This window comes from Delphinus delphis, chromosome 9 (genome assembly GCF_949987515.2).
Source record: "Delphinus delphis chromosome 9, mDelDel1.2, whole genome shotgun sequence".
NCBI lineage: Eukaryota > Metazoa > Chordata > Mammalia > Artiodactyla > Delphinidae > Delphinus > Delphinus delphis.
The window spans coordinates 50,767,356-50,794,833 of NC_082691.1; the positions used below are offsets into that span (position 1 = coordinate 50,767,356).

Genomic DNA, 27,478 nt, shown 5'->3' on the forward strand with positions numbered 1-27,478 from the left:
CCCGGGCTGTCTCCTAACTTTCCTGGCCTTTCCAATGCAAATTCAATTTCTTTTGCCATTTTTCAGAGTAGTGGTGTACTTAACTAGTTCAACTGCGCTCACAAGGACCTACTAACGTGGGTCTTGAATATTGACACAACACCCCATAAGAATTCAATTTTTATTAAAGGTCTCTTTCCTTTCTTGAATTTTTGGGGTAATAACATTTATTTCTATTCCAGGTAGAAGAATTATTCTAATTATTTTAAAATAAATGATCAATTAAATTTTAAAAACAACCTTGGTTTTAAAACTAATCTTCACAGCCAAAAGTAATTTGTGATCCACTAGAATGGCTGATATTAAAAAGTGACCGTACCAAGTGTTGGCAAGGGTGAAGAGCAACTGGAATTCTCATATAATGCTGGAGGGAATACAACATGAAGCCACCTCTTTGGAAAACAGCGTGGCAGTTTCTCAAAGTTAAACATACACTTACCATATGAACAGGCCATTCCACTCCTAGATACTTATTCAAGTGAAATGAAAACATGCCCACACAAAGACTTGTATACAAGTATTCACAGCATGCTTATTCATAATAGTCAAATTTTGGAAACCATTCCAATTTCCATAAACAGAAGAATGAATAAACAAATTATGTATATGTATTATTTATATAATGCAGTACTACTCAGCAGTAAAAATGAATGACATGCCAATACACACAACACAAATGAATCCCACAGATAGTATGTTAAACCAAAGAAACCAGACACAAAAGAATACACACCATATATTACTCCATTTCTGTGATGATAGGAATCAGCAGTTGCTGGAGGTGGGGTCCGGGAGTTGTTGACTGCAAAGGGGCGAGAGGGGACTTTCTGGGGTGGTGGAAATGCTCTTCTCTTGCTTGGAGTGGTTGTTACACAGGTACATACATTTGTCTAAACTTCCCAAATGTAAACTTAAAATCTCCATTTTATTGAACATACATTACACCTCAATGAAGTGATTTCTTTTGAAAAGTGTTATTAGAAAAAAAGCCTGGGTTAGCTTTCTCCACTGCATAAGCTTTACAGATAAATTTTTCAGCCCTCATTTTACTTTTAGTTAAGTAGTCCTGCCTAAGGGAAAAATCTTCGTAATGAAAAGATAAGAAAGAGAAATCTAAAAGTGTCATTTATGACTTCCTTTGTAAAAATTATAAAAACCTAAATAAAGAATAAAATACCTTCCTTAGAGTTGAACCTTATATACTTACATATACAGGAAATTATTTTCTCATATAGGGAAAAAGGGGGGGAAATGTTAATTGACGTCTGTAAGAGTATTTGGCTCTACTGATGCTCCGTGTTCTCGTAACACGGAGCCGATTATATTACCTCTCAGGCAGTCACTTGTGTCCCGTGTAGGTGCTATCTGCTCCCCACACTGGATAAACGAGAACTGAGGGAAGTGGTGTCCTTCAGGGGCGCTGACCTGGAGAATTTGCTCAGAACGATCATATCTTTGCAGATCAACTTCTTCTTTTTGCTCAACATCGTCCGGGTGCTTGTGAAGAAAATGAAGGAATCCCAGGAGGAGGAATCGCACATGTACCTGAAGGCGGTGAGGGCCACTCTGATCCTGGTGCCCCTGCTGGGGGTCCAGTTCGTCGTCCTTCCCTGGAGACCTTCCCACCCAGTGCTTGGAAGGATCTACGACTACGTGATGCACTCTCTGATTCACTTCCAGGTAGGGAAAGCACTTATTCAACCACTCACTCAGCTAGTTGGTGCAGGGCCCACAGTTTTCTGGGGCTCCTCTGAGATGAGAATGACCCTTTAGAACACGTGTTACCCGGAAGGTAACATGTTACCTTCTCTGTCTCTCTCACTGTCTGCTTTCCCACGTTTTGAATCTTAAAATTGGGCAAGGAGACAGGAAACAGGAGGTATGAGCTTTGAGAATACATCTTTAGAGAACAAATATATTTGTCCAGAGACTGACCCACTGCAGAGCTACTCCCACAGTGCTTTTTTTTATTCATTCATTCATTCACTCATTCATTCACTTATTTATTTATGGCTGCGTTGGGTCTTCATTGCTGTGCGCAGGTTTTCTCTACTTGCAGTGAGCGGAGGCTACTCTTCATTGAGATGTGCACGCTTCTCATTGCGGTGGCTTCTCTTGTTGCAGAGCACGGGCTCTAGGCGCGTGGGATTCAGTAGTTGTGGTACTCAGGCTCAGTAGTTGTGGCTCATGGGCTCTAGAGCGCAGGCTCAGCAGTTGTGGCACAAGGGCTCAGTTGCTCTATGGCATGTGGGATCTTCCAGGACCAGGGCTCGAACCCGTGTCCCCCTGCATTGGCAGGCGGATTCTTAACCACTGCGCCACCAGGGAAGTCCCTCCCACAGTGCTTTTGACCTTTCCTTCCCCTCCCCAGCATCCGAGGGCCACATTTGGTTTTGCTTTATTGAGGGGACTGTTGAAGACCAATGTAACCAATGCCAATTGGCTTTCCAACCTGGATTATTATCAGTATAGTCGCTAATGCCATGAAAACACAGGGCAGAGAAGCAGATGTTTCTATCAGTGTGAAATGCCAACACTGGACCCCGAGCTGGCATCTATATCCCTCTTAAACTGGAAGCCAGTTTCCAGTCACTTCACTTCATTGCCTTGGCTCTCATTAGAGAGGTCAGAACCTTGGAATACCTATATTTTAGCCATCCCTACAATGTCAGGCAGACCACAGAGAACGGGTATGGCTGACACTCTCACGTTGTCCAATCAGAAATCATCATAATTATAGCTACCATTCACTAATATGTAGCACTTCATGTGTGAGGTAAGTATTCTCATGCCTATTAAGAATAAGGAAATGGGCTTTTCTGGTTAGTGGCAAAGTCAGGAGATATAACTCTAAAGCTGACCTAAAATCTCGTAACTTACAGCCTCCAAGCCAACAGCCCAAACTGTGAAGGAAACCAGGTTTTGTGAGCACTTTATTGCTTCTGCTTTCCCATTACTCCCAGGACCCTCAGCTGGTCCCACCCACGCATATACTCTGTCTCCCATACAGTAACTTTCAGACCCTCTTTTCATAAATACACATTGAATTGTTTTTCCAGGAGCTGTAATGAATTTGCACAGAGCATCCACGTCTCCTGCTCTGTCACCCTCCGTCGGTCAGAGGGATGTCAGGAATCCATCTTTGACAGTTTAGTGACTACATAGGGAAATGTATCCAGGTCTCTTCTCATGTGGGAGAGAATGGAGCAGCCTCTTGGGGGTCGTCCCAGGTGGTCCCATGTCTGCCACACAGGGGTGGAGAGTGGCTACCTTGTTTCCGTTCACTTTGCTTCAAAGCCTCGTTGAAGGCACAGTGTGAGGTACTTTGAAAGCAAGGGTGGGACATGGCGTTTCCTAAGGCAGAAGTGGGTCTGCTACAGGCTCTTAGGCCAGAGTTCTGCTGTCTCAATTATTCATGTCCAATTAGTTTTATTTTCTACTGCTGAGGCTTAATGTGAAGAAAGAGGTCAAGATTAATAGGGCTTAAAATTAAGTTTAGGAATTATTTTAATAATCTGATCTATTATTTTGGCCATTTCTATAGGCAGTTAAAGCCTGGACACAAGGAATCTTCTGAGTAGTGACCCGAACCTCAGAAGTTACTTAGTCCACGTCCTTATTGGAGAGATGGACTTAGCTGTGGGAACAGTACTGCACTAGTTCACCATGAGGACACAGGGCAGAGTCGCCCACAGCCATGCACTGACTGTGACACTTGTGCTTGCAAAAGTTTTCTCTACTAAACGCTACAAGATCTCAGTTTTTAAGTGTTTTAGGTACAAAGATTCTTTTCAAATCCCCTGTAACCAGCATATTCTGCTATAAATCTCCACGTTAAAGGCCGTAATATGTTAACCAGATTGACGAGAGTAGTCTTTTTAGCCAAGCAATAGAATCCTAACGAGAAAAAGGCATTTCTAATGGAATATTCTTGTAGTGAAGCACTGAACATGAGTGGTAGTAACTTTCATCGAGCCCTGACTTGCTATTGCCGTAGTGAAATGTTCCTCTCCAGGTCGTCTGTTTATATGGATTACTGACAACACAATGCACACAAAAATAATTTCAACTCTCTTTTTCCTCCTCTTTTTAGGGACTCTTTGTTGCCGTCATTTACTGCTTCTGCAACCACGAGGTAAGCGTGTGTTACATGTAATACCGTCACTCGTGTATATAAAGCCAGCACTTTACAGTCTCCAAAGGGCCTCTGTGCACTTTTCATTTGCTCTCACTTCTACAGGTGACCTTACAGGGTTTCATGACTAGCTGGATCATATTTTTTTCCACTACTGCAAGTTGAATCTTACCTGTGCTTTTGTGTGGTACAACTGAAGATATTATCCAGACAGGTAGCTAAATTCTCATTTCCTTGGATGGTACCTTAAGCTGGTCGGCACCCTGAGCAGCAACAGTGAAAGCTATTCTGGATTCCCGTAGAATCGAAGTCACATCCCCATTCCCTTTGGAAGACCCACCTCCTCACTAGGGCAGAACCAATATCCAGCCAGTTTGTCCTGGTTCACTGCCCTCTTTTCCAGTTGCTTGATGCCAGTGTCATACCACTTATTCAACACTTTGAAAATCACCCTGGAGTTAAGACTCAAAAGGGAATAAGTAATTTGTTATCTGAATATTTAGATCAGTAAAATCTAAAGATCCACATGGCCAGTGTTTTAAGGGTTTTTTTAGCCAGAGTTCCCTTTCTTCCAATGATATCTTGCCTGGGAGCCCAATTTGTAAAACAAAAGTGGAGCTGCTTAAATTTGTACCAAAGAACTTCCAGGGCTTCAAAGAACATGATTTGAAAGCTCCCTCATTTTTCAGGTGAGAAATCTAACTCCGGAAAGATCACGTGACTTGCCCAATGTCACAATCATAGTTTATAACCAGGACTAGAACCCAGATTTCCTGATTTCCAATTAAATGGACTAAATCTTCCACTGCACGGCATTATGTCTATGACTCCTTCCTGAAGTTTTGTTAGTACGCTTTCTTGAGTTATACATCTCATAACTTTTAATGTAAAAGTATGTGATAATTTTAAATTAATTCCTATAAAGAATAATTTTATACCAAGGCAAATCACATTTTGTTAAAAGATCAATGGGGCTTCCCTGGTGGCGCAGTGGTTGAGAGTTCGCCTGCCAATGCAGGGGACACGGGTTCGTGCCCCGGTCTGGGAAGATCCCACATGCTGCGGAGCAACTAGGCCCGTGTGCCGTGGCCGCTGAGCCTGCGCATCCGGAGCCTGTGCTCCGCAGAGGGAGAGGCCACAACGGTGAGAGACCCGCGTACCGCAAAAAAAAAAAAAAAAAAAAAAAAAAAAAAAAAGGTTCCAATCCTGTGTGGTCATTTTAAGGCCTGCGTGTGTGATGTGCTGCCAGGGATCTTCCGAGGAAGATCAACAGCTGTTGCTGTTGATTGATTTTTTTTTTTTTTTTTTTTTGCGGTACGCGGGCCTCTCACTGCTGTGGCCTCTCCCGTTGCGGAGCACAGGCTCTGGACGCGCAGGCTCAGTGGCCATGGCTCACGGGCCCAGCCGCCCCGCGGCATGTGGGATCTTCCCAGACTGGGGCACGAACCCGTGTCCCCTGCATCAGCAGGCGGACTCTCAACCACTGCGCCACCAGGGAGGCCCTAAAGTGTCTTTTAAGAACAGTAAAAACTAATAAATAGATAGGGCTTAGGTCACCCCATCTTTATATCAATTTCTGTGAATGAATATCTCTGCCTTTTGAGTTGGCTCAGGTGGCATACAAAATAAATGTTTTCATCTAAAATAATATCGATACAGGGCTAATATAAAAATCAGGTTCAGGACGGGCATACCTTGAAAACACGAAAGGCTTGCATGCATTTGTAAAAATACTTCAATACTGATTGTGTCTTATCCATGATGCCGTCTTTGAAGTGGCAGGCGTAGAAAGCAAGGCCAGAGATGCTCCTAACAATTGAAAGTCTCTAATTCAAGTATGTTACCTCTGCTTTTGGAAGAAACCATCCCCATTTTAGTTAGTATCATGTTACTGGGGGAATGTACCAGTGTGACATTTCTAATAACACTGAGTACTCTGCCAAATGTCATATCAGCTCAGCCCCATGGATTGCAGGCATCTGGGCCTCCTGTGAGCTTACTGTCTTACAACACTGAACATGGGCAGGGCGCTTACACATGCAGAAGGTGATTTCCAGCCACATGGTTGTGATCAGGCTTTGCCTGGCTGAATGTTACATTTTAGCAGAGATCTAGGGAGCTAATATGTCAGTTCTACAAAGAAGATACAGGTTTTAATTTTTGTTTATTATCCATATGTTATCAGTGACTCCTACTATGGAAATGGATCAGATAGTCAATGGGTAGGTTAAAAGCAGGAAAGGAATTTTGAGGATTACAGTACGAGGAATCAGGAGATGAGCATGAGAGCACGCTTATGTAACAGACATTTCCCACAACTTTTCCAAGAGTGTGGACATTGACCACCCAATCATTTCAGTAAATTGTTAATTAAGTATCTAAGAGACCACAAAAAGATGATTACACCTATGGAGAGGCCCAGTTTTTCTAAGCAGTAGCTTAAAAATTGGGAGTACTAACAGCACAGTGCAGGTTTTCCATTTTTCTTGCCCATGTACTGTGGATAAAATAGTTTGTGGATCAAAGCAGCAAGGTCTAGAAGGATCTCAATTTAATAGTCACAAATTGAAATGTGTGAAACCTAAAATTTTGTTTATTTGCTGTAACTTAGCTTGCTTTGAAGAGCTCATTCCACCAGCCTCTAATAGTTTACAACAGTCTCTTTCTAGAAAATATTTAGTTCAAAAGCCTTTGAACAAATGGGCAGCTGGTTTCCAAGTATTATGCTGGTACCCCCTGTTGAAGTTCATGGTGGCTCCCCTCACTTCTGAGGACCCTAGAGATCCTTTCACTCTGCAGGCCCCAGCCCTATCCTGAGACACCAGTCCTCCCTTCCAGGCCACCTGAGGAGCCTGGAAACTCAGGCCCCTTTCTTCACCTTTGTGAAGGGCCTGTGAACCTGTCTTTAGTATGTGCCATAGTCACTGCCACTCCACTGCTCAAGCACCATGTTGGACCTGGTACCAGGCCAAGAGTGGGACTTCTTTACAAGGCTATCAATTTTCAGGACTGTGCTCTCAAGCAAAGAGAAAGACCTGCTGTACAGGAATGTTTCTGTTATTCCTTCCTTTCTTCTCTCCATTTTTTCAAGTATTCCCTCCATGAAGTGGAAATGCAAAGTCATTTGTGTTTCTTTATAACTCTCTCTCCTCTTCCTCTGGTGGGGGGGGGGGACTGGAAGGGCTCTGTACTTACCACTTCCCCTTCCTGTCTATAAGGGACTCTCCCTATGTCATATCCTGCATGTTTGCTATAGTATTGCTTTTATTTCTTTAACATCTTTATTGGAGTATAATGGCTTTACAATGGTGTGTTAGTTTCTGCTTTAAAACAAAGTGAATCAGCTACACATATATATATATCCCCATATCTCCTCCCTCTTGCGTCTCCCTCCCACCCTCCCTATCCCACCCCTCTAGGTGGTCACAAAGCACTGAGCTGATCTCCCTGTGCTATGTGGCTGCTTCCCACTAGCTATCGATTTTACATTTGGTACTGTACGTACGTCCATGCCACTCTCTCACTTCGTCCCAACTTACCCTTCCCCCTCCCCGTGTCCCCAAGTCCATTCTCTAGTAGGTCTGCGTCTTTATTCCTGTCCAGAACCGTTTTTTTTTTTTAGATTCCATATACATGCATTAGCATACGGTATTTGTCTTTTTCTGACTTCACTCTGTATGTCAGACTCTAGGTCTATCCACCTCACTACAAATAACTCAATTTCGTTTCTTTTTATGGCTGAGTAATATTCCATTGTATATATGTGCCACATCTTCTTTATCCATTCATCCGATGATGGACACTTAGGTTGTTTCCATCTCCTGGCTATTGTAAATAGAGCTGCAATGAACATTGTGGTACATGACTCTTTTTGAATTATGGTTTTCTCTGGGTAAATGCCCAGTAGTGGGATTGCTGGGTCGTATGGTAGTTCTATTTTTAGTTTTTTAAGGAACCTCCATACTGTTCTCCATAGTGGCTGTACACTATTGCTTTTAGTAAAGTTCTATTTTCAGACCACTTCATATGCAAAAATAAGTTTTTCTATTTAGACATTTTTTCTCTCAATAAAACTTAGTTTTCAAAAATATTGTCTTTCTAGAGACTCAAGAAAGCTTTGGGACTCAAAGCTAAACAAGGCTTTCTTTGTCCTAGACAAAGGAAAAAAAAATCAGAGCTCCTGGGATAAATCCCACTTTCCATTCAGCAGCACATAACTGCAAGTGCTTATAATGAACTTAACGGGAAAACAAAGGCCAAAGATAAAAACATCCAAATTCAACCACGAACGTTCCAACCTGAGTTTCTTTTTTACAAATATAGAAATGGAGGCCCCAAATGTTACCAACCTTATACAGTTAGTTAATAGTAGAGCCAGGTGTAATAATTATGTCTTCAAGCCATCAGACCAAGGCTCTATTTTTTAAAGTTGGCAATAAATTGACATAATCGAGGAAATGTGAAGTGATCTGTGTTAATTGCTTTTATAACGAGCAATGAATTTATGTAATTCAAAACTTTGTATATTAGACTTACCCCATGGGCAACTCCTTCCATTTCTGATGCTTTTCAGGAGCAACCAGAGTCTCCCCTGTATTTTTCAGATTCAATGCCCACATTCTTGTGATCAAAGCAGCGTTAGGCTCAACCTGTGGTATTGCAGGAGATAATTGCCCTTATTAAACTGTATTAAACTGAAGTGTCTTTCACATGCTGCTAAGGGCCTATTCTTACATGTGTGGTTTACAAATGGAAGCAGACTGCCATCTCCACACAAAAGGATAGGTTATAACTTTGGAATACAATTATAGGAGGCTATGAACATTTCTGTAACAATTTTAAAAAACTGAAATAGACTTCAAACTTTTTGGCCTCATGCTGGGTACTTCAGTAGTATGCATGGATAATCCAATGGAGATTGTTTTAAAAGGACAGATGAGGCAAAACAAAGACTTCCTTTTTTTTCCTGCTGGGCACTGTCTGCCTCGGATACCTCTAAATATCTGTGTTGCATTTTAGCTATAAAGACAATGTTGGTATTTAAGAGATGCTGAATCCACAGAAACTATCAGTTCCCTTTGTCTGGGGACATTGCTTCTCCAAAATTATGCTGAGCCAGTATATTTCCTAATTCCTCAACAGGGCACTTGATAGTTCCTGGATTATAAACCTGGCATTTAAGGACCTGTTTAATAGACGGTACAACCCAAATAAAGCATCACTATCTATCTCTTTGTTAGTCTCAACAGGAAAATACATTGTAAAGAAATCCAAAGTTCAAAAGAGAATTGGAAAGCAATTTAAATATTTACTAGATTCATGAAGAGGTACTAAAAGAGAAATTTCATTGCATGGCAAAAAGTAAAATTTACTCACGTTTTTTATCTGAAAGTATAACTCAGTAGGGATGCTCTTTCCCAGATACATTCAGCTGTGGTTTCATATCAGTCCTTTCTGATATAATCAGTCTAGTCTCTCTTCACCTGTGTAGCTCTCCCTACTACACAGATTGCAAAGCAAAAGCCCAGAAACTGATAGGGAAACATAGTTGTCTTCTTGGGGAGTGAAGTGAAGGACAAAGTGAGTGATGGAAGGGGAGAGTCTGAACTATTTATTCATTAATACCTTTAGTAAACACCTTTGTATTTGAAAATATATTCCTAGGGTGATCTTCCCACCAAGAGTATTTTCTTTCCTTTTCCCAAAAGATCCAACAACACCCTTTTGCCAGTGCAAATCACAATGTGAAGAAAACTTTCATTTGCATTAGCATCAGATATTTTACCAGGCTGTAGAGTACTCTTTGTGGAGACCTAGCTTGGAATATATGAGAGAGAACTGAACATGAGATCAGAAACTATGTAATTAAGAGCTCTTTTTTATTTTCTTAACACTACCACCCTCCAAAAATATATATATATATATATATATGTGTGTGTGTGTATATATATATATATATGTGTGTGTGTGTATATATATATATATATATCTCCACACATATGATGTAAGAGTTTCCTTTAGTCTAAAGACCTGAGGCCACCATCCTGCCATAATAAGAGTATAATAATAGGAATAATAGCCTCCTTGTATGGTACTTACCTCTTAGAAGCCACTTTGATTCATAGTGCAACAATTTAATCCTTCAAACAGCTAGGTGAGGTAGAAGAGTTGTACTGAAGAAAGGAGTCTCAGAGGGGTTAACTATCCTACCCAAGATTTCATGGCTAATGTGGGCAGAATCAGTTTCTTGACCCAAAGTTCAATACTTTTTCATGGCATCAAATGAGACCCAGTGAAATGGCCTTATCAGTGGAAAAGGAAAGGAAAGGTGATGTGATGTTACCCAGTGACAACCATTCCCTCCCACGCAGCTTGTTGCTGGTACAATATTACAAGTGGTTGCTTCTGATAATTTCCAAAATTGCAACCCATGGGAGCTCAAGAGTAATTCCCCAAAGCATACACCACGGCGTGAGAGAGAAGACCTAATCACAACTGTAGATGACCTAGTGGTTTACAGTTCACCTCAGGGAGGAATTCAAGTCTCTTCCTCAAATTCACTCTAGCCAGTTTTAGCATCCCACCCTAATACCACCAGACGCTAAGGCACTAATTACAATACGGTCATGGATGATCATTTTCTTGGCTTAAAGAGGGAGAAAATCATTCTAGAGTGGATGTTGACAACCATTCAACAAACATTTCTTGAATAACTGCTCTATGCCAAACACCACGACATCTGGTAATACAAAAATGAATAAGACATGGTTAGTTAACCACTAACCAGCTTTAGCGGGCACACCCCATCTCAAGCCACGTTGGATAAAGGAAAATCAACAGTATGAGGCCATTATCATAAAATCCAGAACTGTGCAATGGTTTCCATATATTTTTTTCATGACCAATAATGTATAGATTTAGATAAAAGCTTCTGCTTATCAGAGGTTGTAGCAGATAAAAAGGTTTCAAATTCTGTCTCCCTAATATGGCGTGGATGCCATATTGAATGTGAAACCAAGTCAAATTTTCATTCATTGACTGTAAAAGCTAATGAAGAAACCTTTGCTCAAAACAGCAAATAACCTTGGCAGTGGTAGTTGAGGCAAGTAACTCAGTTCTCCAGTTCGCAAATTCTTCTTCCAAGGTGGTATATTCCACAGGCAGAGCATTTACCACACGGCCCTTTAGATGAGAATTACAATTCAACCTCCCCTAACCTCTGAGAAGCTCCAAGACCTGTGCTCATGAACTTGGCTCAGATCATTTCCGACCATTGTATGAACACAAGGTTCTCTCTTCTCTTCCAGGTCCAAGCTGCTCTGAAGCGTCAATGGAACCAATACCAAGCCCAGCGCTGGAGTGGCCGCCGCCGCGCCAACCGTGCCGCCAACGCTGCCGCCGCCACTGCTGCTGCCGCCGCCGCCCTGGCTGAGGCTCCTCAGATGCCTGTCTACATCTGCCATCAGGAGCCAAGGAACGAGCCCACCAACAACCTAGGCGAGGAGGGGGCTGAGGTCACCGCTATGGAGGGGGCTGAGGTCATCGCTATGGAGGGTGATGAGGTCATCGTTACGGAGGGGGCTGAGGTCATCGCCATGGAAATCATCGAGCAAGAGTCATCCGCTTGAATCTGACGCAAATACAGCATCGTGATCACTGAGCCCTCATTTCCTGGGAGAAAGACCAACCATGCTTTTACAGTGATTTCCATCCTCCCAGGAGCAAACATCTCATTTGTGAGAATTATTAAGTGCATTTGTCCATAGTGAACCTGAAGAAAGTTTTACTTGGTACTGTTGCTTCCGGGAGACAGTCTCAGAATGGAGTCTCCCTCTGTAACACTTGTGAACTCCTGTGAATTCCATCTTTCATCCAGGACTGAGATAAAAACGTCACAGTAATGCAAGCAAAGTGTCCGAGTAAAACACAGTTAAATTGACCTAGTTCAGATACAGGGTGCTCCTAGTTAATCTTGAGCCATTTATACCTTTGAAAAATTAAAATCACTGTCAATGTTTTTCTTTTTAACTCTAAACCTTTAATTAGGACACTTCTGTATTTGGCTATGGATCTCATTTTTAATTTTTTTTTAATTTCTATCAATTCTGATGTTACTCAGATGTTTTACCATCCACACAATGTAAACTGCACAAATTACAATGTGACCTCCACAAGACCATGTGGCTTTCCAATATAGAGATGAGATGACCAAGTGCGTGTGGGGGAAAAGATTTGCATTTGGCAGGAAAATGTAATGCTTTAATGAAAAAGAAATTTAGAGTCAGTTTGCTCTAAACCTTAGATGGGTCAATTTGTTAATTGGTTTACTAATACTGACGCTCATCTTGGTTTTGGATAATCCTATCTGTTGCGCAGGCCCTAACTGCTGTGAGGAATTGGCCTTCATGTTGCTAACATTTATAAATTGGGAGGTCACAAAGAATCCATCACTAAATTTTTCACAAAACTGCCAAAAATATAATTCCTAGTGGAAGAGAATACTCTCTTTAAAGAGAGTTTTCCCCTTTCCTAAACTCCAGGATTTATAAAGCAAATCATTCCAAGGTTTATAAAGCAGATTACCTCTTGCCCTTGGGTGCTATCTAGCAGTAAAAGATAAATTTGTTTAACACTGGTAATTAAAAGACTCCATACAAGTCCATTAACTGCTTTACACCCAGCTTCTAAACTTAACAAGATCTCAGCCTTTTCCAGGAAGATTCAGTAGGACTAATTAGATATCAGTTTGTAGTTGACCTCTTGTTTGCTGCTATTAGTGAAACAGGAGGGGGAAAAAAATTACTGCTACAAGTTTAACTATATAACAACTCATTTAAAATAAAAATAGACTTTCTCATTAAAATCCAATATTATACTCCCATACCTCTCTTTACTTCCTGCAATATAAAATCTTCAAAAATCCCTGAGTAAACCAGTATCATTACTAGCACCTGAAATTAATTTGAATTTGCAACAGTAACCAGTTGTTAGTTAATGTGTATGCTAAATGAAGGGATACATTGAAGCCTTCCAAATCTCCTCTCATGTACATCATCTTATGCCACTGCCTTTCAGAAATGATATAGTTTTGGAAAGACAAAAAGTTGATTTGTTCTGGTTGCATATTTAATGCACCCAAAGAAAATTATATTCTTTCACAGAAAATGTATTTTGGATACTAAAGTAGCTTAAGTCTCCTTTACTTTTGAATGTAAGGGAGGATTTGAAAAGAGGGTATTTTTCCAATCACAGTGTTTATGTAATAGCGTTCCTATTTTTGTTTACAAACATGGAAAACAGAGTATTTCTGGCAGCTCTAGAACAAATGTGATAATATCTTGCTGAAATATTCTAGATGCTATTGTGCTAATATAGTAGTGGCTGAAGAAAATCAAACAGCTTACTATAGAAATGTGCACAGTGCCAAAATTACGTGAAATGCTTATGCTACATCCATGTATGAATTAATACAGAGTATGTGATAAGCAAAAAGTTGTATATGTGCATATTTTTCTAAAGAAACATATTCTTCATCTTTTCATTCATTCATCTCATCTCTTAAACTCATTCCATATTCTGTTTCATTTCAGCCGTGGGATGCTGACATCACATCCTGCTTGTATTACAGGAGAAGGCAAGATAATCCAAAAATATAGGTTAGAAAACCATATGCGAAACATCAGGGTTATTATCTTTGTCAGTGCAACCATCTTCAGTCTTCAATTTGACTAGACCCTCCAAAGCACAGTTCTCATACCCTTGCTAAAGCAAAACCACACAAGTGGCAATCTGTATTGTATAAGTTTGGGCAGCACAGCAAAGAAAGCTAGGGCAAGAAAATATCACATTCTTTTATCATTCTTGGGGTTTTTGTTTGTTTGGGGTTTTTTTTTCACTATTGTGGGACCAGACATGAACTGTTCAACATCATATCAGATCATTAGAATCGTTACAATCATTGATTTTTAAGATAGTTTTGGCTGGATTAAAGGCAACTAATTAAATATCATTAGAATGCATAAAGGCCACTACTGGAAAGATTTTCAGGTCTGGAAATGAGGAATAAATGAGAACTATGATGAATTAATACAGGGGGACAGGAGCAATTTGTAGGGTCTTCATACTACGTGACAGCAACCAGAACTGTTGGCCTCAGGAGATCTGGGGAACTTTTTCAGAAAGGATACATCAGGGCTACATTTTTCCCTTTGTGTTCCACTGGGAGAAACAAATATCCTTACCCTCGTGATACTGAAGAACAAAAATAATTTCCCGTCATACCGTAAAATCTGATTCTTCCACAGGGTAACTGGAACTCAGAGGGTCAGCTGCCCACCTGCTTTGATCCAAAACTGGCCTTTGGATACACGTGGATATCATGGTTCCTGGAGGAGGGAAAGATGTTGGAAAAGAAATGATAGAAATGCTGTCATCATGGATCTCCAACCCTTCTCATTCATTCCTGCATTCATTGTCATCGATGCAACAGATGTTTCATACACCTTTCATTCGGCTATACAACAAGTCATCATGACAGAGTTCTTTGTGTCAAACCTGCCAAGTGAACCCATACCCTTAAACCATAACCACTGATATCTTTGGGGCGGAAGCACACACACATGGGGTTGGAGGTGGTAGCTGCGTGTGACCTTTTCTCCACATTAGTGCTGGGTGGGACAGCTAAGTTATAAGAAGTATTCTCAGAACAAGATCTCTGCATAAAGGCTTAGCAAGGACTCATTTTCTTGATGATAAGGTCTAAAGTAGTAATTCTTTCATTGGCTAAGGTTACAGTTCAACATCTTATGGTTGGAGTTAACACTTAGAGTTTAAAATAAGGTTATTCATGAAGAGGATGGATCAGAAGACATATTTAGAAAAGCATATTTAGAAAGCTCAGAAAGAAATGGTCATTTGTTATTTTGAGAGTGGAAACAGGTGCCTCGCTCCTAACTTAAGCTTAGGAAAATTAATTTTACTGAACCAATCCATAGATAATTTGTATGAGGTGGGGAGGGAGGTTGGGGAATTAGCTGGAAGCATAAAGAAAAAGGATAATAATACGTGTGTGTGAAGACTAAGAAAAAAACCACATTTGAAAATTTAAAACAGTATTTCTGATCGTTTTTGTTCTTCTGGACATAGAATTAACATGTTTAATATCTGTGAAAAATAAGCACTGAAGGAGGGAAAACATGGCCATTGAAACTAAGCTAACTTAGGTCAGGAAGAGATTCTAATATCGTATCTTCCTTCATTTGGATTAGCAAACACCTCTGAAAGATTTCAGAGATTTTCCATTATCTTCAGCATTGACCAGCCAGTCTCTTAGGTCACTGATCTATGTCCATTTTCCATTCACAGACATCCAATGCATTCTACCTAGAAACCCTTCCACTGACACTCAAAACCGTCTCACTCTTCACCGATTGACCAGCAATGCCACTGCATGTCACTGCAGTCTCCTTTACTTGAGAGACTTAATATCTCATTTTAATTTGGAGAAATCATCTCCAAATAAAATCTCAGAGTGTTACTGGTGAAGTGCTAAGTACATATTCAATAAAAACCAACGGAGATGTCTCTAATGAAAAAAAAAAACATTTAGAATAGGTCAGGACATCTGTTTCCATCCAACCCTGCCAGACTGGCTAATCAAAACTAGGACACTGGTCTCTCAGGCTGAAACAGACATCCAGCTGCAAGCCCTCGAAATCTTCACCCAGCAGGATAGGTGGTTAATTCTCAGGGCAGCAAGCATTTCTCTGGATATAGCACTTCTCCACTGCACGCAGCATTATAGCTTCTGTATGCTGTCGTCACAAGGGGAATATTGTGAGGCTTCATATGAAGTTACAGAGAACTTATGAAGAACATCCCACAAATGGAGATGATTTGAGAAGAAAACAAGAACACCAATCATTGAAACACCATAGTCAATATAAACCTATGGACATTAGCTTACCTCTTCTTATAACAACCAAACCTGATTTTACCCCCATTTTAGGGATGAGAAAACTAAGTGGAAGCCAAGTCGAATAACATGCCCACCACAGTCACACAGCTAGTAAGTGGCTGAGCTAGGGTTTGAATCAAGAGTGCCCAATGCCTCTGGCTTTTTAAATTGCCACCTTGCAGGACTGGCAAAAGCTCTTGTTCAGTACTTTTTGTTTCCTACTAAGAGTGTTGCCACATTTTGTAGGATGCCCTTCCCTGGTGGAGATGCAAACAGGGCTAACCAGATTGGTTTAGATCCTGGCCGCAGTGCACCAGAGGGGCCCCAAGAGCACTTGTACCTGGAATAGTAGGTGCAATGAGGCCTAGGTGAACTACAGAGTCAGGAGGATAGTACTCCAAGCCATAGAAGCTGGTATCAAAGGGGCTTGGGAATAAGGAGGGTCAAAGTAAGCATCAGAGCCCAGGTCAAATGTGTCAAGTTCATTCTTGATTACTGTTTCTGGCTCAAGCAAATGAGTCAGAGCTGAGGAGACTGGCCAGATAGGGGTCATCTAACTGGAAGCAGAGATAAGAGACTTCACCCTGCAGCTGAGCTTTCACTCAGGTACCTAGTGAAAGGGTGTGCAGGGCTGGGAGGCTGGTCCCACTGAAAGGGATAGAGGTGACTCATTTTTAAAAAACTAAGTCTGAAAACCAGGAATAATTTTCTACTGCAAAATGCTAAATAAGACCTGTCCTCAATGGTGGACATTCTATACCCAGAGTAAGACAGCTGTCAGTTCCTTCTCTTCATCCAGAGCCACATAAGCCAGTATTTTTTTTTTTCCCAATAGGCTCAGTTGGAATCTTCAACAGCTTTTTGTAAATCAAAACAGGCTATAGCCACCATTACTCTATTAGTCAAGCAAAGATTTCCCCTGACATGTTGCTGCATGACTTGTAAAACCTAGTTAGTAATTCTCAAAAAAAAGAATGGGCATTATTTAGAATGGTCCAAAGGGGAAATCAAAGCCAGTAAGATGAATCTGTAGGCTCATAATTCTACAAAGTGGCTATGAAAGTGTCTCTATCCAACACCTGGACAAAAGGAGTCCCAAAAGGAGACCAAAAAATGAAAATAGAGAGGGGGAATATTTGAAAAAATACTGTTTAAATCCTCCAGGATTAAAGAAAGATTAAAAGACCTCAAATAAGAAAAACTCAAAGATTGCCAAATAAATACCCCAAACTAAAATCTTATTAATATTGACAAGACTGGGGCAAGATCAACATGACAAGAGAGCAGCCTAAAGCTTTCTCTTTTAGGGGAAGAAACAGAGATCTGATAGCCAAGAAAGCAATATGGGTGAGTAAACATGAGTATGGGCCATAAAATGTGTGAAATATCTTAATACAAGATTAATTATAATAGAGTGGCCTTGGTCACCAATTAAAAACAGATAGTCCCATATTGGAGTGAAAAACTAAAGCCCCACAATGTACAGGCAACAAGAGACACACCTAAGACAAAAAGAAAATTAAATATTAAACATGGATGGGAAAGTTATGCTAGGGAAACATGAACCAAAAGAAATGTGAGATCCTCTCAATATCTGACTAACGGAATCCCCTGGCATTCCACAGTGGTTAGGACTGCACGCTTCCACTGCAGGGGTCACAGGTTCCATCCCTGATCAGGGAACTAAGATACCACATGCTGCACAGTGCGGCTCAAAAAAAAAAAAAAAAAAAAATCACAGAAGGTTAAAGAGCCTAATATGAAAGGAACTAAAATATAAATATTAAATGATAAATATATATATATGATGAAATAGAATTTAATAAGGCAAAAAAAGCATAAAGAACAGAAAGAAAATTATGTATTAGAAAAAGGGATAATTGAACAAGAAGATTATAACCATTATAAACTCATATGCACCTTAAAATACAGCTGCAAAATACACCAAACACTAAGACAACTTCAGGAAGAAATAGATGACTTATCAATTGTAGCTGAATATTTTAAATTCCTTGTTTCAGAATCTAATAGATCATGCAAATAAAATATTAGAAGTGTTATAAAATATCTGGAAAATACAATCACCAAACTCAAACTATTAAAGATATCAAACTATACGCTCAGCAAACAGGAAACATGCATTCTTTTTTGAGTACACACAGAATGCTTACAAAAACAGCCATATTTAAGACTACAAAGGAAACCTCTATTAATTCCAAAGGATTAACATCACTCAGAGGATCTCTGACCATAATGCAATAAAATTAAAAATTAATAACAAAATTGTAAGTTAAACAATCTGATGTTGGAAACAATAAATATTTCTGTAAAATCTTGACTTTCAAAAGGATATTAAAGATTATAGAGAGTTCCCTGCTGGCCTAGTGGTTAGGATTCCGGGCTTTCACTTTCATGGCCCGGGTTCAGTCCCTGGTTGGGGAACTGAGATTCCACAAGCCATATGGTGTGGCCAAAATAAATAAATAAAGATTATAGAATGTTGACTGTCTTATATTAGTGTCATGTTAGTTTTTAACTATTAATGCTAATTAGATAAGGAAAGCATTACATCTCTAATTTTATGGGACATACCTAAAGCTGTTCCTTGAAGGATACTTAAACTTTAGATATATTTATTCTAGAAGAAACAGAAGGTGAGCAATGGAGTAAAAGCAAGCACACACAGACACACACACGCACACACACGAAGAAAAATGTTGTGTGAGAAATTACCTTGACAATGTTGGAAAAACTGGCTCACAACATGGAGGAAAATAAAACTGGATCTCTTACTAATCCTACATAAAAAGGTAGATTCCAGGGAGATCAAGAACTAATTGTGAAAGATGAATACATGCATTTACAAAAACAATGTACAAACAAATAGCTTGAGGGCAGAAAACATTTCTTAAACAAATAACATAAACCAAAAAACCAAAAAAAAAAACTTGTTTACATCAAAATAAAGACACCTGATCAATAAGGAATAGTGTCCCTTGTTAAACAGACAACTGTTAGAATGAAAGATACAACTAATAGTGAGTTAATGTCTAGAACATAGAAAGAACTCCAGTAAATCAATAAGAAAAATATTGACATGGGGTATGCAAAGGCAGGTTATAGAAGAAGTCATCCAAAAAGTTAAAAAGCATATGAAGATATCCACAGACTCTTTAGTTAGCAGAGAAGTAGTTACTAGAACAATGACACTCTTAGACACGGGAATAAGACTGTTTCCAGGGAGAACCATCAGGATCCACACCTCATCTCGTGAGAGGGGAACCTGAAAAGTGGGTGTTAGGTTTGTCTGATTCAAAAGTCTCACAGATAATATATATTTTAGGAGCAAGCAGGTACCCCTATTTGGGAGAAGGCAACCCTCTTCCAGTTCACTGGAAGACTAGAAAGAAGAAAATAATTCTGAAAGTTCAGAATGGAAGCAAAGACAAAGTTTAGAACTTAGTGACTAGAAAAACACACATAGAAAAGGTAACTCTTGATCTGATTTGTGTGATAGCCATGTGGTCAGGGAGGGTGAAACTGAAGCATTTAATCAGCAATGACAACAACCTAAAAACACACAAATCTACAAGTCAATTAATAACAAGAAATAACCTGCCTATCTCTGCCCTTAGTATATGTGTTAAAATAATTGAATCAAGGAAGACACTTCATGCATTTAAAAAGTGGGTAAGTGTCTCTACATTCCAGAACAGTGAATATGTTAATCTACTGATAAACCAATCACTACATCTACACTACCATCTAAGAGAATCTGTCTTCTATGTTTAGACCAGATGATCTCACTGTCTTTGCCACAGCACACTCTGTGAGAATGGCTGTCATCAAAAAGAACACAAACAACAAATGTTGGCAAGGATGTGGAGAAAAGGGAACCCTCCTACACTGTTGGTGGGAATGTAAATTGGTGCAGTCACTGTGGAAAACAGTATGGAGGTTTCTCAAACAACTAAAAATAGAACTACCATATGACCCAGCAATTCCACTCCTGGGTATATATCCAAAAAAAAAAAACAAACCCCAAAACATGAATATGAAAAGATACATGCACCCCAATGTTCATAGCAGCACTATTTACAACTGTCAAGATATGGAAGCAACCTAAGTGTCCACCAACAGATGAATGGATAAAGATGTGGTATATATGTATACAATGGAATACTACTCAGCCGTAAAAAGGAATGAAATTTGGCCATTTGCAGCAACAAACTTGGAGGGCATAATGCTAAGTGAAATAAGTAAGACAAAGTCTTTCTGTCTGACATATGTGGAATATAAGTCACATATCACTTATATGTGGAATCTAAAAAAAATACAACAAACTAGTGAATACAACAAAAAAGAAGCAGACTCACAGATATAGAGAACAAACTAGTGGTTACCAGTGGGAAGAGGGAAAAGGGGAGGGTCATTATAGGGGTTTAAGAAGTACAAACTATCAATATTAGGTATAAAATAAGCTATAAGGATATATTGTACAACACAAGGAATATAACCAATATTATATAATAACTATAAATGGAGTATAACCTTTAAAAATTGTGAATCACTATATTGTACACCTGTAACATATAATATTGTACAGCAACTATACTTCAATTAAAACTTTTAATTACAAAATAAAATAAAGAAACGCAGGCAGACACCTAAACTAAGCACCCATTTTTAGCCATATATGCACTGATAAATAAGAAAGAAAATCAGGAGAATAGAGATGCTGAGACAATGGAGACAGGGGACCATGATGAGAGAGAGTAAGACAGAGATGGAAAAAGTAGCCGCCTGGTTACTTTCTATCTTCCAAGTGACCTGGCTGTTTTTCCAATTGGATTCTATAATACTGCCTTGTATTCTTACAATTAATCCCTCCTTTCCTTGAAATAGTTGCAGTAGATTTCTTTCCTGACATCGCAATGTGCCCTAAGATAATTGGCTTCTTAAAGCATATGTCTAAGCCCTGAAGAAAATCTTGCCAAGGCTCATTAAATGCATCAGACATACTCATACTCCCATAGGAATGAATACTAATGTCATAAAAAATGTTCCCTGTCAGAAGGTTTTAGGTAAGAGGCTGAGGGTCATGGAAGCACTGGTGATTTTCATTTCTTCTTCCAAATGATGGTAGTAGCTTTCTCAGAGAAAGAAGGTAGAATGAGAAGAGTTCAATCTGAGGATATCCATGAAAAATAGAATTTGGTTTTCTGAATCTTATTATCAATGCATCAGTACACTGGGTCCCTACTGAGGGCCTGCCTGCCCATCCTAAAGGCTGAGAGGATTCTATTGGGCAGAAAACCTACTGGCAAAACCAAGAAATCTTTGAACTGAAAAATGAGGAAGAGAGGGATAATAGTGCCCAGATACAGCTCCAAAACTTTCTCCAGAGGACCCCAGGCTGACAGATAAAGCAAGACCATAAGAGAAGAAGAGGACACGTTTCCCATGTTTCATGGGAAATTATCTGGGAAGAAAGGAACAATTCTTATATCCTACAAGGATGTGAAGTGTAAGAGTAACAAAGTGAATCGAAATATTAACACAAATAGAGAAGTACTGTCACGTGGATGTTACAGAAAGTTGGAGAGACCAGAGCAATAGAAAGATGTGATGCCTCATATATATTTTTTAAAAAGCTCAACTACTAAAGCAGTGGAAGACCAGAATTGTATGTTGAGAATGTATGAAAAAATCACTGATCTGCCTGTAAAACCAATAATGGACCTGATGAGGAAGGGAAAAAAGAGCATCTAAAGAAATCAGCCTGGTATCCATGAAGCTCTCTGAGCAAGATGCTGCACATTTTGAAGAAATATGCACAGCTGGAATTCTTACTTCTGTTAATAGTTGATTAGATAATTCAGATTAAGTCTATCTCAGAAAACAGATAAAAATCTTGATAAAATATTAAAATTATCTGTTAAAAACATAAAAGTGAAAACAAGAAAGAAACAAAACACAAAATCAAAAGCGAAGAGAAAATAATAACCCAGAAAGATAAGAAGGCACTTGCACACTGAGGGCATTTGTCAACGTGCACCGCAATTCTGACATACAAAGAAGAAAGATTACTAATAATTAGGAAAAAACCCCTCCCCACAATGATCTGACATCCCCAAAAGGCTACACCATCAGGATTCAGGATGAGGGTGAATTAAAGTAACTCTTATGGAATTATATCCCATTCCACTCATCAGGATAAACTAGGGAATTTCAACTCCTGAACCTAGTTTAAGTTCTCCAGAAATATTTGAGTTCCTTACTTATGCACATGTGCCTGGCAAAAGCAATCTCAAGTGTTCTATTTTTAAAAAGTGTAAGTGCAAACTTTGTCAGTAGTCAAAAAAAAAAATTAAATATGCTGTACAGCACATAGTCAAAGATGACTAGGCACATAGGGACTAGACTTCATGAAGAGCTGGGAAAAAAATAGACTTGCCAAGACATTAGATGTTGAACTTGCTACGTAGATTATAAAACAACTTCGCTGACATTGTTTAAACGTATATAAAAGGTTGAAGATATCTGCAAGGAATAAAAATTATTAAAAGTGTACTCCTTAAAATTATAGTGCTGTATGTCAATTATATCTCAATAAAACTGGAAGAAAAATAAAGGTAAGCCTTTATCTCTACCTCTTAAAAAAGAATCAAATATAATTTCTATGATAAAAAAGATAATAATATCTGAGAGACAGTAGATGAGTTTGATAGATTAGGCATAGATATAGAGGATTCATGGACTGAAAGAAAAGTGAGAAGAAAATATCCAGAGTTCACACATAGACAGAAGAAACAGGTAGAAGAGAAGCTAAGCAATGTGAGAAGGTCTAATATATATTTAACCAGAGCTCCACCAAACAAAATGGAGAAAGAGAATGGGTTGCAAGTAATATCTCAAGAGATAATGGCTTAGAATTTTCCATAAACTTGAAACACATCAATCCAGACACAAGGAGCCCAACAAAGCCAAGAAGAGTAAATAAAAAGAAATTCGCACAGAGTCACATAGACTTAGCAACTTTCAAGTACATAATATAGTTGGTTAACTATAGCCACCATGCTGTACACTAGAATTTATTCATCTTATAGGTGGAAGTTTGTACCCTTTGACCAACATCTCCCCATTTCCTTCATCCCCCAGTCCCCAGCAATCACCATTCTACTGTTTCTATGAGTTTGACTTGTCAACTCTTTTTGCTCTAAAAAAGAAATGCAACTCAAATATCTCTAACAAACTATGCAAGTACAGATATCTGATGGGCAAGGATTTCTTCTTCTTCAAAATAGATATAGGGAACCCAGTGATAAAGCTTTCTATTGTAGCTATTATGACAGTCCCAATTATTATTTAATTATTCCCCAGGAACCTTCAAGTATACATGGATACTACAGAATGAAAAAAAAAAAAGAATCAATTTCCACATCTTCACTATTCTTTGGAGTAGAATCCTTTTAATGTATTGTTAGATTCAGTTTGTCAATATTTTGTTGAGGATTTTTTCATCTATATTCATCAAAGATATTGGTCTGTAATTTTCTTTTCTTACAGCATCCTTGTCTGATTTTGGTATCAGGGTAATGCTGGCCTTGTAAAATAGTTTGGAAGTGTTTCCTCCTCTTCTATTTTTGGAAGAGTTTGAGAAAGACTGTTATTAATTCTTCTTTAAATGTTTGGTAGAATTCACCAGTGAAGCCTTCTGGTCCTGGACTTTGTTTCCTTTTTGTTTGTTTGCTTTGTTTTGAAGGTTTTTGAAAGTGATTCAGTCTTCTTACTAGTAATTAGTCTGTTCAGATTTTCTGTTTCTTGATTCAGTCTTGGTACGTTGTATGTTTCTAGCAATTTATCCATTTTTCCCAGGTTGTCCAATTTGTTGGCATATAATTGTTCATACTAGTCTCTTATGATCCTTTGTATTTCTGTAGTATCAATTGTAATAATTCCACTTTTATTTCTGATTCTGTTTAAATCCTCTCTCTTTTTTACTTAATGGGTCTACCAAAAGTTTTGTCAATTTCCTTTATCTTTTCAAAACAGCTCCTAGTTTCATTGATCTTTTCTATTGTCTTTTTAGTCTCTATCTCATTTAATTCTGCTCTGATCTTTGTTATTTCCTTCCTTTTACTAATTTTGGGCTCCATTTGTTCTTATTTTTCTAGCTCCATAAAGTGTAAAGTTAGGCTCCTTGAGATCTTTGTTTCTTGAGGCAGGCATTTATCACTATGAAATTCCCTCTTAGAACTGCTTTTGCTGCACCTCATAAGTTTTGGTATGCTGTATTTCCATTTTCATTTGTCTCAAAGTAATTTTTATTTCTCTTTTGATCCTTTGATCAGTAATATGTTCGTAATACATTGTTTAACCTCCATATATTTGTGAATTTTCTAGTTTTCTTTTTCTAATGGATTTCTATTTTCATACCATTGTGTTCAGAACAGATATTTGATATGATTTCAGTCTTCTTAAATTTATTAAGACTTGTTTTGTGGCCTAACATATGATCTATCCTGGGGAATGTTCCATGTGCACTGAGAAGAATGTGTCCTGTTGCTTTTGGATGGAATGGTCTGTATATGCCTGTTAAATCTATCTCTCATTTAAGTCCAATGTTTCCTTATTGATTTTCTGTCTGGATGGTCTATCCATCAGTTAAGTGAGGTATCAAAGTCCCACACTACTATTATATTGCTGTCTATTTCTCCCTTGAGGTGTGTTAATATTTGCTTTACATATTTAGGTGCTCCTATTGATAAGTTTCTATTTTTCACTTTATCAAAAGTATTTATAAGCACCAAAAGATGTTGGTAATAAAAATATTGAGCTGTTTGTGATTCAAAGAGATTGCAAGAGAAAAACCCAATCCTCATCCCCATTTTATTCATATCACATTTCCATTCAGCCCCTAATTTCTTGTCTCATGTCTCTCTATGACACTTTCAAACGACAATAGTGTTTAGTCATTGTAACTGAAGCAGTAGGAGTTTGTTTTACAGAAAGTTTCTTCCTTAGAAAAATAAATAAGATCCACATTTTTAAAGTTTTGAAATGAAGCCATTCATTGTGAGACTATATCATTTGTTAAAATAAATGCATTCTTCCTTCTGGGAGGCAATTTGGTTATCAGAATACTGGGCCTATTTTTGGCTGGAAAACCTCCATTCCAAATAAGATATAACACCTGTCAACAAAACGTCTCACCACAGGACTTCCTTTTGCCAGATCAGCACTACAGACTGCTCTAATAGATTGCTCTAGTATGTGGCTGCAATATGTCTTTTGCAGCAATTTCTTCAGCAGGAATGAACTTATACACAGCACACAGAAACCTTCTAAAGAGATATTTTGACTTCACCATTCAGCAACCATTCTCCGTTGTGGCCCTGCAATTGACAGAGATCATTTCTCAGTTTTGACAGGAAAACAAACTTTAGATAGGAGAACAAAAGTTAAAGTGAGTTTCCACTTCTGGATGTGGTAACAATTACTATGTCATCATATTAATTTCTCCTCTCTGTTATGGATACATTGGAAGATTTCCCAGTACTCTTGTAGGAAAGTGGGACCATGTGCTAATTCTGGCCAATGCCCTAAGAGTGGAAAATGACAATGTGTCACTTTCAGTTCAAGAGAGTTAAATGACAGTGTGCCTTCTCCATTGCTCTCTTCCTCTGCTGCAGCAACTCTAGAAGTAGCATGTTGAGATGGCAGCAACTTAATATGGTGGAACCTCTGACAACCTGGTGTCCCCACAGCACAGCCCCCACCTAGCCCACATCATCCCTGTAGCACATACAAGAAATAAAACTTTGTTAAGTCCAAGTTTTGGAGGCTTATTACCTACCTGGACTTATAACTGAGTTTTCTGAAGCAGCTTACCCCAGAGGGGAGAAGCAACAAGAGGGCCATTGTCTGATAGAAGGTCTCGGTTCTGTCCCTGACTAGTTATCTGACCTTGTCACTTCACCTCTCTGAACATCCCTTTCTGAATCTGTAAAACGAGGATCTTGGACTACATTCAATTCAACAAGTGTTTATTGAATATTTGATATTTGTAAGATGCCAGGCGCTGGGCTAGGTCTTAGACACTGGGTCATCATAAACATTCTTTCCAGGTCTCTAATTTCACACCAGGAAATCTCAATCAGCTGGCCTTTACATCACCCAAACATGCTGAATAGGAATGAGGAACGGCACCAAGTCCACTTTCATTTAGACCACTATTATTATATAGAGATCTATATTATATAGTCCACTATTATTTAGATAATAATAAAGCCTGTATGTGAATGAACTGCCCTCTGTAGGGAAAAATCACAAGCACTTTCACCCCTTATCATTTCCTTTAAACTCATTCTGTAAACTGGTTCTTCCCCACTGCTGGATGATGCTTTAGGAAAGTACCTTTTCATTCACAAGAATAATCACATTTAAGGAATTAAAATGTTCAGGACAGTGTAATAATCACAGTCCCTCGGTCCTGGAATCTGGCAGAGCAGATTACAGCAAAGGCATGGCAGGAGGTGTTGATCAGTATCTCTCCCCCACCATCACACTAGCTGATGTCTGTGAGCCCAGGGAGGGCAGAGTTTGGTGAAAAGAGGTTTTCATGGTAGGCACATCTGTGATCTGTCTTTATTGCCTCTGGATGTGTGGGGCCTACAGTTTTCTGGTTATTTCTAGTGCAGATTCCTCAGAGGTCCTACCCTGTATTGGAGGTTCCCTTTACTGGACCAGGGGGTTGAGGAAGGCTTGGAGGATTCATTCTCTTACTGGTTGACATTCTCTCAGCTTATGGACATTCTCCCATCATCCACTCCCTCTGGTAGGGTCAATTCTTCACCCCAGGCTGGTTCCCTTCCATATAGATCCATATTGGTTTCTGGAGAACACACACCACTAAAAGTGAAAGCACAGGGCTTCCCTGGTGGCGCAATGGTTGAGAGTCCGCCTGCCGATGCAGGGGACATGGGTTCGTGCCCTGGTCTGGGAAGATCCCACATGCCGCGGAGCGGCTGGGCCCGTGAGCCATGGCCGCTGGGCCTGTGCATCCGGAGCCTGTGCTCCACAACAGGAGAGGCCACAACAGTGAGAGGCCTGCATACTGCAAAAAAAAAAAAAAGTGAAAGCACAGAAACCTCTTTGCCTCCATCAGGCAGGGCAGCTTCAAGCAGTCACGCAATGATAGGTTTTTTGGTGAAGGTCAGACTTCAGTCTTCTTTCCTTAAGCTTCTTTAAGCATACCAAGTTTTCTTCTCTGAGTGGTTCTCCTTTCAGCATTTCTAATTTGGTTTTCATGGGGAGGAAACAACCATCTTCCTTCTGCCATTGGT

General features: G+C 39.2%; 1 protein-coding gene across 1 annotated transcript in view; it reads left to right on the top strand.

The window, feature by feature from the left end:
- Nucleotides 1-11,802, top strand: part of CALCR (calcitonin receptor) — a 65,638-nt gene extending 53,836 nt beyond the window's left edge. Inside the window, exons 10-13 of the mRNA XM_060019904.1 lie at nt 1,501-1,719; nt 4,133-4,174; nt 11,482-11,688; nt 11,761-11,802. Of these exons, the coding sequence (XP_059875887.1) occupies nt 1,501-1,719; nt 4,133-4,174; nt 11,482-11,688; nt 11,761-11,802 (510 nt within the window). The remainder of the gene's footprint in view (nt 1-1,500; nt 1,720-4,132; nt 4,175-11,481; nt 11,689-11,760) is intronic.
- Nucleotides 11,803-27,478: the final 15,676 nt, after the last annotated feature.